The following is a 13,033-nucleotide window of genomic DNA, read 5'->3' as shown; positions in this document are numbered from 1 at the left end:
TGGGTGATGAACCCAGCTGCTCCCCTGCAAGTGGCAGTGGGTTTGGGTACCACACGCCTCTGCTCCTGGTAACAGGAGCTTCTGCAACCGAGAGTGGACTGCAAGCAGACGTGACTTTCTGTGTCATTTGAAGATGAAATGGCTGGACCACTCTAATGGCTAGTTGGACCTTCTGAAAAGCCCTGCAAATTTGCTGAGACTGACTGAACGAGGACACTGTGAAGCTAATTGTTGGAACAGCATGTGGGAGCCCAGTGGTTCCAGTAGTCGCTCTGTTTGATACAGTAAATGGAAGCCTTTGGCACAGAAAGCACCTGAAAGGCTGATTTCCCCTACTAAAAACGCTTGAAGGGAGCCTTGCAATGATGAGCTGATCAATTCTTCCAGGATCAGAAATGCATTTTAATCTCTTTCCCAGAACTTTGCTTTGCAGCCTCTATTCCAGCTAACACGGCAGCTACATCCCCCACCGAACTGGCTCTGGTAGTTCAAAGCGCCGGCTCAAAGAAGGCAGGACAAACCTGCTCAGGCATTTTAACCTACCGCTGTTTTTGCAACTGATGCTACAGCATAAATCTCATGGAAGATTTATGGGATCATCTGGATGTAGGGGAGCCAGAGGAGCGTGAACACGCAACCGTCCCCAGCCAGACGATGGTAGAGTTGCTTGTACGTGCATGGCAGTGAGTCCCGGATAAATCACCAGCCGGGCCCTGCAAACAAACCATCTGGCCAACACGGTTTCCTCTTGGCGCGCCCATCCTCTCCTGCTAGCAAGCCATCTGAGAGGACATTAGGGGCAGCAGGGGGTGAAGCCTGGCTGTTTGGGTCAGGCTGCAACCACAAGCCACGGCAGCCGCTCCCTCTGCAAGGTCAGCCTGCCTGTGCTCAGGTCCTGCACATCTCACCCCCCCTCCCAAGAAAAGCACCTTCCCTCCTCGGCACATCTGGAGGCTTTCCAGCAAAACACGTCGGGCAGGATGTACACAAGCAATTACTGAGATTTCAGATTCCCTCCGCGTTTCCCCCTTGCTGAATATTGTTGAGTTACAGCTGCTGCTCCTATGGAAGACCCACGCTTAAATGCCTTCACTTATGTCCCTCCAAAGGTCACCACACTCCTCTTCATTGCAGAGCTTGTTTCACCATGTGTTTTAGTGGCAGCACCGCAGCCCACCAGCAGCCATCTCTTGTCTGCCAAGTCCCGTAGGTGACATCTCTGCTCTGGGCCCTGCCTGCTGCCTGCGCAGCCCCAAATGCCACCCCTGACCGTGCTGTGTCAGGGCTGGGGAGACGTCCCAGCGGGGCCAGATCCTGACGTTCTTCTGGGGTATGTGAGCTGGAGGATGCATCAGCCCTTGCCTTTACTGGGGAGTGGATCAGCTCAGATCCCCTCACGTCTGCAGGGTGCTCTGATAGCAGGGGGATGGCAGCTGCATGAATATGCAGATTGAAACTGGATAGTTATTATATTTTTAATTTTTTTGGCAAATCATGCAAATTCACCTCAAAAGGCTGCCGCTGTAATTTCAGTGACAGGCCTCTCCTCAATGACAGACTTTCATTTACGAAGGGAAATCAATCCTCCGTAAAACTAATATTTATATTAACTAGATCACTGCGTCTGCTGGAAAATCCCCTCAATTTTGATTATGTGTTAATTAGCCTGCCAAGTCCTTGCCATTTCAGTCTCTAAATCAGTCCGTGAAAGGCATAAAACCCCGCACCTGCCCAGAACCAAGCCCTCCGCCTGCTCTCCGGAGCCTTTCTAATGGACGGGCCATTACATCCTCTCTCTTAATTAAGCCTCGCATCCTCAATAGTGCTGCGCAATTGTGAGTCCCGCTGTCTCCCCCCGGGAGTGCAGGGAGGGCACAGTGTCCCTGACAAGCCAAATGCCAATTAGAGCCTGACATTTATGCTAAGTAAGTGAGCTGCTTGCCACTGCGCAGCGTCCACCGCCAGCCTGGCAGGCACCCTGCATGCCCCCACATGAAAGGGTGTGCGCAGACCCACCCGTGCCCGATGTTTATGCATGCACAATTAAAGGCATTAATCCACCGAGCTGGCACTTCTGCCGCACACGCTGGGCACGGCAGCTTGCTTGCACACGTGTATGCTTTCCTGAATCGGGCTCTGTGACTCACAGGCTGCTAAGTCACTGCTGCGAACTGACGGAGTGATGCACGTGCTAAGATTTGAGAGACACTGTCTTGCTTTGCAGAGAGCATTCCAGCCCGGTTTTATAGGCAGTGTGTGTCACTGGTGTTTGGGTCCAAAAACTGACTAAGGATTCAGGCGAGAAGCAAAGAAATGGATGAGCCTCAGAGGAACGGTTTCTTCTCCGCTGCCTCCAGCACAGCCCGAGTGCACTGGAGTTTTGCTGGCAATGCAGGGATGGCCCGTGGCCCGGTCCCTTCTCTCACGAAAGACAGCACAGGCTCGAGGACAGCCACAGGCTCAAAGTACTCGCACAGCCCAGCCAATGCTCAGCAAAACTCCCGTGATCTCAGTGCCGGGGCGTCCCAGCTCCACCATGGTGAGGGCAGCCAAGGCAATAATGACTTTTTAGGGTTTGCTGTCCTCACTGTGCAAACGAGGGTCAGGAGAGCCGCGTACAGTTTTGCTGAGAGGCAATCTGCACCACACACAGGGAGAGACAGAGTTGGGTATGTGGTCTCCTTCCCACAGCGTGCAGCTGCTCACTCATTGCACAGAAGTGCTTGCCTTTCACCCCCCCCCCCCCCCAAACTCCCTCCTGCTTCAAAGGGGACAGGATTGACCCTAAAGGTCAAAATGTATCCCTAAGGCACAAGCCCTGAGACCAAGCCTCATGAGAGTAAGCGCAGACCCAGTTCAGTCCAGCCCTGCTCCATTAACACCATGAAAACCTTTCTGCTGGTTTGAACAGAGGAGGATCAAGGCCTACAGGCAGAAGTTCTCATGGATTACAGGAAAAATATGAAACTTTCCCTTTTAAAGATCCTATGGGAAAAACACAGGAATGGTAAAGGGTCACCATCAGCTTAAAACCAGCTCAACATTTGTTTTCCTTAAAAAATAAGCTCTTACGAAACTTCAGAGCACTACAAACATTCCTCTGCTGGAAACGCTTTGAAACAAATAAACCTTTCCCTGCAGCGCCTGCAACCCAAATGAGCAGCATTCCTGACCCCCAAAACCAGCGAGGCCACGGCCCACAACAGAAGCTCTCAGTGGGTTTTTGCAGCCCAGCCCAAGAGCTATGTGGTCAGGAGCGCTGCAAGGTTAAAATCGCTTCCTTTTCTGCGTGCACGTACAGCTGCCAACATCCGAACAACGTGGGGTTCACAATGCTGCCGGGGCTCTGACCCCGACGCCATCCTCACCCAAATGAGAAGCAGCGTGTGGTAGAGGTGCAGACCCCCACAGTGCTCTTCTAGGACCACAAGGTATTTACTTAATGACTGCAAGAAAAGAGGAGGGGAAAAAAATGGCAAAACACACTGATTCCAGCTTTTCAGTGCTGGCTTATTAGCGTAGCATCTCTGAGAGCAACGCAAGCGCGCCTACCAGCTAAGAATACAACCCAGGATCTTTACACCCTTCAGAATTGAAACCCCGGTGAAATTCAAAAACAGTGAAGAGTTGAGGTGCCCAACGTACCAACCCAGATTTCTTTTCAGGTCTTAAGACCTCTATCTTGACACCACCAATGGCACTTTGCCATTGCGTGCAGCAGGAGCGGGGATGAAACCTCTTTGAAACCTGAACTTGTTGCTCCTTGAAGCTTGCTAGGTGCAGCTAAGGGGAATCTTTCTACAGATGGGAAGCATCTGAAAATCCATAGAGGGAAAAATCCTGGCAATCTCTCTTGGGTGCATGGAAAAGGGAGCAACAGTATTTTTTTAGGCTTGCAAAGGGCAGGGTAACAGCTGGAACCATGCTGGGTTTCTGCTGAGTTGGGCACTTTGGGTCCACTTTCACCAACGGGGTCCTCAGACGTGTAACGGGAGCCTGCAGGAGACGACGTGGAGCTAATCCATGGTGCGAAGAGCCCAAGGAACACAGGGCTAAAAAAAGAAATGCAGAGCTGCCTGAAAGAGTATCTTGGAAATAAAAATAGTGGAATGAGAGCAGTGGGTGTCTTGTCAGTCTCGAGAAGTTCTCCGCGCCAAAGACGAGGAGGAATTGCATGCGGTGCATAAAATGAAATCGGGAGATATCTGAGGAATTCAGGCCTGTCTCTCAGCAGACTTTTCTAATCAAGTGCCTCACAGAGGATATTTCACCATGGTCATTTCCTTTCCCCTCTCTCTCATGCAGACTGAGCCAGGGCTCCTCCTTTCATTATTATTTTTTTCCCTTTTAATTTTTGTTTTGCCATTTTCAGAAGAAATAGAAACACTTCCCACATGGCTCTTAAAGGCACAGCACATTTCCTTGCTACTGTGGAGCAGCCACAGCCTCTAGCCCAGGCCAGCACCTTTAAATCAGAGTAAATTGGGCTCCAGTGGCTTTGAGTTCCTGTTAGCTTTTGCCCTGCCCCTAAACCAAGCACAGCTGCTCTCCTTCACCCAAACTGCTCACCCCGGGGTGGGGAATTCACAAGAAAAGACCACCCCAAACAAGAGCTTTTCATTCCTTGCTCCCTGGAGTCTGAGGATGAATTTTCTATGTAGAAACAAAGTGCTGGAGGGAGTGCAAGGCACGGGAAGAACGGGGGAGTGTGAACCAAACAATGCTTCGATTCTGTCCCTGCCGAGGGGCTGGCATCGCCTCTTTTTTATGTTTCTTGAGTTGCTTTTAAAAGCTGTGCGGGGAGGAAAAAAGCAAATAGTTGTTTCCTTTTGTGTCACGTCTTCTTAATTTCTAAGAGCAGGACCAAAGCGAGGCACAGCAGCGGCGCCTTTGCATGCCGGCCCCACCGCAGCCCTGTGCTACGTGGGCACAGCCACTGGGACGGCGCACCCCTGCCCGACCCCGCTGGGAGGCTGATCCCATGGCAGTGCCAACAGCCATCCCTCAGCCTGTGCCTGGTGTCTGCTGCTGACTTCCTCAACCGCTGTGGGCAAGTCACTTCAGCCCCCTGGAGCCGCTACCTCCTCCTCCTCTTCCTCTGCCTGTACAGCCCGTAACATGCCAGGCGCCTGCCTGCACCCCGACGGGGCTTCGGTGCCTGGCTCAGCACTGCACCGTAAGGGAGAGCTCTCTGCGCTGGCACAAAACCAGATCACTGAACTCAGCAGGAAGAAGTCCCCCCGGCCACAGCAATGAGGTTTTGCAACTCATAACTAACTAAAGAAAGAGAAGAAAGGGTGCAAGAAGGGTAAAAACCACAACTGCGTGCTGAGCTGAGGCAGCACCAGGCTCTCCCGGGCCGTGCACACGTGCGCACATACAACAGAGTCTTCTAAGAAACTATGACCAACTAATTGTAGGGAGACTCGAGGGAAAGGAAATGAAATGAAAAATTGAGTCTGAGTTATAAAAATAAGTAATTTTTATCCTACTTGCAGGAGGCTTATATTAATTAAACATTATTACAGCGAACGAGATGGGGAGGGTTATTAAGTCTGGGGCTGGCTGTAAGTGTTCTCTCCTGTTGCCTGAGGCTCCACTGAGCTCCAGATATTAATCTTCTAAAGCACTCAAATGCTGAAGAGATAAACACTTGAAATATGAAAATGTTTTTCTCCATAGCAGACACTGTGACCCTATGTCATGCCAAAGAATTTGTCAGATGTCCATATAGGCTGCACCTACAGCAGTCTCAGAAAAACGCTGGGCACCTCAGGAGCTGAAGAGAGAAATGATGTGTGCATTTGTGTGGGGGTGATTTGTGTGTGGAGATATAGCAGATTCTCCTCTTCCCATATGTTTCTGGAATACATATTTTCCTCTTTAGCACTGCCTACCAGGTGTTGGCTGCACGGCTTTCCAACTGGCTGACGGCACTGCCAATCTGGCCAGTGCCTCTGCCAGGTGGCTAACAGGTTCACTCAAATGTTTGCATCTCGAGACTCAACCTTACCGGGGGGGAGGGCAGGGAGGAGCCCGCAACATGCGCGGATCCCTGGGCGCACGGCATGCAGACACTGGAGTCACCGGGCGTCAGGGCAGAGCTGAAGACAGGTAAGATCAGCCAGCTCTCCCTGGGGGAGCCTTGAGTTTCATAAGCAATGACTGACAGTGAAGAGAAGCGATGTTACGGTGACACAATCTACTGTCATAAGGAAACTGGCAAATGTTCTTTGTGCCACCCGTGCCACAAAGTCAACAAGGGTAAGGAAAGGGCACTAGTCCCGAGGTGAGTTCCAAGATATGAAGCTGAAGAACTTGATCTATCAACCACACTGCCAGAAGCCGGCTCCCTTCCAACCCATGCCAGCACATCTCAGTGAGGTCTTCCATAAATTAGGCTCTGCCACGCTCATGCAAATCTTCTGCTTCTAAAGCACAGAAGAGAAAAAGAGCAAAAGTCAAACAGCAAGACGCTGGCATATTTCTGTGTTCTTTGGGCTTAGCTCATCCTTCACTTGGAGGAGGCTGAAATCCAGCCTATGCAAGCCCAGAGTGCAGAACAGCTGAAGACTATAGGGAATCCGAGCAACATATGGGAGGAAGAAATGCATCTCTAACAAAAGGGGAAATGCATTCTGGGGGAAAAGCATTGGGTCCTATGGAGGACATTTGGATCAGGTTGGGGAACAAAGCCTGGACTAACCTACGTGGTCACAGGGGATTCAAAGCCCAATGTCTGATTCAAGGCTATCTCAAGAGGACAATTAGTATAATTCAGTGCCAGCGGTCACAGTCCTATAAATAAGTCATAAAACCATAAAGCAAAGCATCTGAAAGCTTCCACAAAAGAAAATGTTCAGCTCTGCACAGTCTTCACAACTCTTGATAGCTGTGCAACGATCAGTCATACTGTTCACACACAGAAAGCCCCATCAGCTCCCTCTTCCCTGCTTTGGTATGGTATTAACCATCTTACCAGGCACAGTCTCAGGGCTTGGTTCAGAGTTGCCAATCCAGGTGCTTGTAGGCTGAAAAGACCACGTATAACCCGTTGCCAAGTCATGTGACCAACCACAGAGGTCTTCAGGGGGATCAAAGTTGCAGTTGAAGTTTGCAGGGAGATGGAAATCTTATAAAAAGAAATAGAAGCAAAATAAAGTTGGATTAAAAAGTGTTGCTATTAAAAAACAACCCAAAACTAAAATAGCTGGCAAGCCATAAATACTGAAGAAAGCATGAAATCTCACTCACACTGATGCTTTTAACCTATCTCATATTTCACCAGTTCCAGGGATCAGCCTTAAGTTCTGCATCATCAAAATGCTCACACCATGTCCTGCGGCTAATCCACCAAACTAAGCAAATATAAAAGCAAGTACCAAATGCTTCCAGACTCTAATCAGCACCTTCTCTTCATCCCCTAGAGTGGTCAAATATTAAATGCCTTCTTAAATGTCAGGGAAGAGTGCTTCCTGAGTGCCCTGTGCTCATCAGTTCCTGCTCTGGCTCCAAAAGGAGAATCTCAAGTGCTCCAGAATCCCAGCTCCTGAGTGACAGATCTAGCCACTTGCACCAGACGGGAGCTGTCTGTCAACGTGGCGAGCTGTCACTCACCGCTTCCTACCTTCTCGTGGAAATGCTACCAGGGGAAACGTGGGGCCACCATGAGCTCAAGCTTTTGGATTCTGAGTGAAAGGAGCCAGCCTCTATTTCTAGCTCTGCTATGGACTCACCACATGGTCTTTGGGCAGGTCATTTAACTTTTCATCTGTGAAACAGGAGCAGAGCTAATTCCCCTGTGTCAACAGCTTTAAAAGCTCTGGAGAGCCTTCCTGCAGGGAGAGGTCTGTGGGCACGAGGGCACATGCCAGGGGCTGCATGTAGTAGCACGGCAGCTGCTGGCTCCTTTGGTCGGGGAAGCAGGCAGGGAGGCTGGAGAAAGGGTCCGAGACCATCCCAAGCCCTCAGCGGACATGCACGTCAGAGCCCAATTATAGGCCGGGTTTTTCCTGAGCAAAGAGGAAGTTTTAAATCACAGTGCCCACAAAGTGAGCGATAGCCAGGAGGAGGTGAGTGACTCAAATGATAGGCATCAGGGGAACTTTGCTGCGAGGAGCAGAGGGCTGTCTTTACATGCTCCCACTTTGAAATAAAACAATGCAGATCATGGATCCTTTTATTCCAATCTAATCTCATACCCTGGAGAGCAGCATTGTTTCTCTTTGGCTGTCATAAATCTAATTGTCCAGAGAAACACACTCATTGTTTATGGAGTATGAGAATGAAAATTGTTGCTAAATCTGAGGGAAGCTGATGGGGAGGCTGGTTCCACGCTCCACGGCATACTCTGCTCTCTCTCTTGCCCTGGACTGCGCCCAGGAATGGTGTTGTTGCAGAGACTATTACTGGCCTAAATTTCCTCTCGGCAGTTTCCCAAGTGCCTCGATGGTAGCAGGGTTGCACACGCTTATCAGTGAGGCAAAGCAATGAGAATCAGGCCCTTTGAGCTACTTCTGCAATTTGCATTTCCAGAACTGAACTACAGCAGAATCCTGATGGGAGGTGTGAAAAAGCCAATTAATGTTCTTTTTTTAATTTATTTATTTTAAAACCCATTAATTTTTTCTCTGGGACTGGAAGCTGAAGTGACAGAAGTCCTAGGAGCTATCTCAAAGGATAGCGTTGCCTTGTGAGATTTCTTGTTGAAGTCCTTGTGTAAATGCCCCAGCACTGAGGCGCAGGCTCTGCTGTCATTCCCAGGGGCGTGCATCTCCCGCACGCTGCACTGCACAACTAACCCTGCACAGCTCTGCCGTGCTGCCATGACCTCTCCCCTTAATGTGGACATTTCACAGGCTTTAGATGCTCGCATCCCCCTTGCAAGGAGCAGAAGATTATGACGTCTGCTTTTACAGGTTGGGATCTGAGGCAGAGAAGACTAGTGCCCCCCCATCCCCCAGCACTGGCTCTTAACAAGCACGGCATGTAGTCTGAACTAACATTCAGCCTCTTCTGTGTCAGAAAAGGCAAACAAGTGCCACAGATACGAAACCATTCCCTGTGCATCTGACAGCCATCTAAGACTGACGGGAGGAACTCCTGCCTGGAGAGTTAGTGTTCCCCTCTCTCTGCTGCCTACACAAGGAGCCAGACTGTCCTCCTACATTTTAAGTAGCTGATATTCGGGAAGATGATCCTTAACAGATAGGTGTTCAGGACATCAGCCTTCTCTACATGTCATGATTTACTCCCGCAGTTGTGACCTCTGCAGAAGGAGCCTTGCATACCAGAGTCTGATTCTCTCCCCTGAATTACTTTCTGAATTTATGACATCCAACCAAGGGGACCTGGAATGGAGGTGGCTCTAAACAGGGCACTAAGTGAGTTTCTTCAGGTCGCATAAGGAAGCTGGAAGAGCAGCTCTTCAAGTCTTGTACCCTAAGGACTGAATTAGCTGCTGTCTCTTGCTCTTGCATCCTTCCTTGATATAACTTATCAGATTTTGGCAGGTTTTATTTGGTTTGTTTTTTTTTAATCTTGGCCCATCACTAATAATATTACTCTAAGCTTTCCAGGAACCAGCCTCATGTATAGGAGCTAATGGGAAGATAAGAGTATTTGCTTAGGTCTTAACCCATCGCTTATTGAGATAAGATGTGCTGCTCTGATACATACCCTCCTCTTCTCCACAACTATCGCCACACTCGGTTGCCTCTTCATCAGTTGGGTATGGGGTGGTGGTTTCTTCGCTCTTCAAAGTGGGCACCAGCGTCTCTGCAGTGGGCTTTACATCTGGGAAAAAAAAAAGGAGTAGAGATGCTATTTGCAATAGACAGTACAAAAAGCCCAGGTAGGAGGAAACAAAGCAAAAATTTTTTTTCTCATGTTCTTATAATGGCAGGAAGAGATAGAACAAGAATACCATGAAATTTCCACGTGCTACACATGTCAGCATGGTTTGAACTTCAAGTGAACTGGCTGTTTCCATATGGGAGTTCCTTTGATTTAGAGCTCCTGTTGGACAAGGCTCTCCTCTAGACAGACATGCTACTTTTTCTCTTAATTTTTTAATCTACACTGGTGTTGGCAATTCACTTAGCTGTCATTACTGGATAAGAAAGATCACAGGCAGAATGTCTTTTTCTTTCATAAAGGCATATGACACATTAAAAACACACACAACATTCCCACCATTTGTGTCAATTTATAAAACAAGTCACTCAAACCCACAAATGACGTAACTGCAAAGGGACCCAGAGGATCCCCCAGCACACTCTGGCTCGCTGCAGAAAGCATCTGGTTTCACACTCCAGGCTCCTGACTACACTTTCAAAGGGTCCCCGTCCAATTTCCCTCTCTCCAACATGGCCCGTGTGAAACAACCTCCAAGCAGGTGTCAGGGGAAATTTAAGCAAGAAAGGGAAGGATATTAAGATCAACAGTAAACGACATTAGGTTCCAGCAGTCGCTCCTTTTACGGGTGCATTAACTGGAGTACAGCAGGTTTGATTCCTTCCACTTTTAAAAAGAGGCTGCTTTGCTCAGTTACGTGTGATTGTGTTTCTTTGTTGGCACCCTTCAGGATATCATTTAATAAAGCCAGAAGCAGGAGGAAATGGCTAAATACATTGAATATTTTCCATAGGCTCCCTTCTGCCCTTTTATTTTCCTGTTATTAAACATGTTGCACATAAACTCTCAGGGTTTTTTTACCTTTCCCCCCCCCCCCCCCCAGTGGCTATCTTTTGTTCAGGATAAAATACCAAATAACCTCAAAGTCTTTTAATTTGTAAGTTCAAATTTGTTACAACCCCATAAAACTCCAAACGCAACCAAGAAGCAAATTGCAAGCAGCCAGGCACAGAAAAATGTCATAAAAAAGAAAAGGGAAAAAAAAAAGCAGCAGGTGAAGGCAACATATCAAAAGCTGCAAGTTATTTAGAGCCGGTACATTTTTTTAGGTTGTTGTTCTTTTATATTGAGATTTATAGCTGAAATGTGACAATGTGGAAGGACCTTGAAAGCCAAGTCCCATACGGGACACAGATGCCGAGCGGATGTAAATCAACAGTGCTGCATTGCCCTGGACAAGCCGCAGAAATATATCTTGAAAAATCAGTTACCATGGCAGAGCTGCAACATGATGGTTACAAGAGATAATGAAAATAGCAGGGAGGACAATGTGATGTGTGAAATGGAAAGTGAAAAAGAGAGGTCTTGCTCGCTCGCTTTCTCTCTCCCTGGCCCAGCAAGTGTCTGTGCAACTGGTGGTAACTGCTGATCAAAATGCAAAGTCACTAAGCAATTGAAACCAGATGTTTGGAACTTCAAAGGAGAGAAAACCAGCTGCAAGTGAACATTCATCAATCTCTACTCTTCAGAGGAAAAATTTTGGCAGGTCTTTGAAAGAAGCCAATTGCTGACTGCCTGCTTCCCACTTTTTGAGCTACTAGCCAACTAGCTTGTGAGCCCAGTTGCTGTTAAGTTACCTGTTTGACTCAGTAATTAAGATGCTCGTTGCTGATAAGAAATAGAAACAGCTTGGCAGGGTACACATGGGCTTAGGCCCTCACTTGAAAATATTTTCAGTCCTCAGCTTGTTTTAATCCATCTCTTAATCTTGTTCCCAAGCAAGTGCAATTGCCTGGGTTTTCACAGCCAGTTCTGTAACGTGCCTGGGTCCTCCCAGCAAAGGAAGGCTGCATCTTGGCGTTGTCAAGGACTGCTGCATGTAGCCAGCCTGGATTTAGCATGCAGATAATGCCACGGGCTATCTCTGTTCCCCAGGTTGCATCGGGGATACAAATGATTTTTATAATATGGTGAATCCACCAGATTACAAGCCCTGCTCTGATTACAAAGCTGGATGCCGGCAGATCAATAAAGCTACGAATATTTACGACTTGGCAGTTGAGTTTTAAACATTACAATGTGCAAATGATTAGACAGCCACACTGGGAAATGACCATAAAGCACCCTACCTGGAAAAAACATGGACATAGCTGTAAAAGAAAATTTGGACCAAAACCAGCGCAAGAAGTTGAGGATGCCAAACCCCTCTTATTCTCTAATTCGGAGGAGTGCAATGGAGGGGCTGTCATGTACGTGCTCAGAGGTCTTGTGTGACCTTTGCGGCAGCGGTGCAGCGCTGTGATGCACCAGCCAGCAATGGTCTGCAGAGATCTGGCAGCTGGAGACTCCTGGGAGCTGCAGGAAGCAGCGATGTGGGAGCTGCCTGACCACTTCTGCACGAAGTCTCAGCTTCTGCTGCTTGCGCCTGCTTCTCCTACAACATCCCAAAGATGTTGTAAGATTTAAATTAATATCTATTCTTGATTTAAAGTTTAGATGATTTACAATGGATTCCCAGTCCAAGGGGAGAGTTGCAATTGACTTCAAAGGTGACAAATTATCATTATTAGTTTTGTGTATGTGTGTTCTGTGATTTGCTGTTAAGTGTTTGTAATGCATCTCACAGCACATCACAGGAGGAAAGAGTAATAAAGACTCCAGAAAAGGGTGGGAAAAAGCTCCATGTCTTTTAAGCTTCCTAGAATGGGAATTCTTACAAGAAAATGCCTTCTACAGATGTGTTTATAAAACAGAAATCATATCTCTTATTCACTGACATCTGGACACCAGATTCAGATTTAAGCAGATTATTAAAAAATAAAATAGGTTAAAAAAAGGGACAACTAGCCCCTGGCACTGAAAAGCTAGCATCAGACATGATGAGCTGTTGGGTGCCTTTTTGGCTTTTGGGGATGAAACTATGGAGCAATCAATCACCGTGGAGCTTCAGAAGGGTCAGAGGCACAACCTCTACTGATCCCAGTGAGTATGTTAGACAGTTTTCACCTCTGTATTAGAAGTAATGGTGGCTGCAATGCATACCACTTGTGAAAAACAGGTGGGCAAAAGTGAACAACTTCCCTGGAGATCCCTAGAGATGCTGTAGAGATGTCGTAGAGTTAACTCCCCAACCATGTCTGCAAAAGGATTTCCACATGGGGTTCAATGAGAGAGGAAC

The 13,033-nt window shown here is 47.9% G+C and overlaps 1 protein-coding gene across 7 annotated transcripts in view; it reads right to left on the bottom strand.

Annotated features, from left to right (window-relative positions):
• The window catches only part of NRP2 (neuropilin 2), an 89,038-nt gene that overhangs the window by 27,964 nt on the left and 48,041 nt on the right, over positions 1–13,033 (bottom strand). For 6 of the 7 annotated variants that reach the window (XM_054829636.1, XM_054829639.1, XM_054829637.1 and 3 more), the window contains exons 11-12: positions 9,679–9,795; positions 6,980–7,132 (exon numbers count right to left, since the gene is read on the bottom strand). In XM_054829636.1, the coding sequence (XP_054685611.1) occupies positions 6,980–7,132; positions 9,679–9,795 (270 nt within the window). Of the gene's footprint in view, positions 1–5,526; positions 6,432–6,979; positions 7,133–9,678; positions 9,796–13,033 lie in introns of those variants that run through there. The other variant, XM_054829643.1, reaches the window with a different exon arrangement.

Source organism: Grus americana, chromosome 6 (genome assembly GCF_028858705.1).
Source record: "Grus americana isolate bGruAme1 chromosome 6, bGruAme1.mat, whole genome shotgun sequence".
NCBI classification, from domain to species: Eukaryota; Metazoa; Chordata; class Aves; order Gruiformes; family Gruidae; genus Grus; species Grus americana.
The sequence above is the reverse complement of the archived record's forward strand: the minus strand, read 5'-3'. Positions and strand labels throughout refer to the sequence as shown.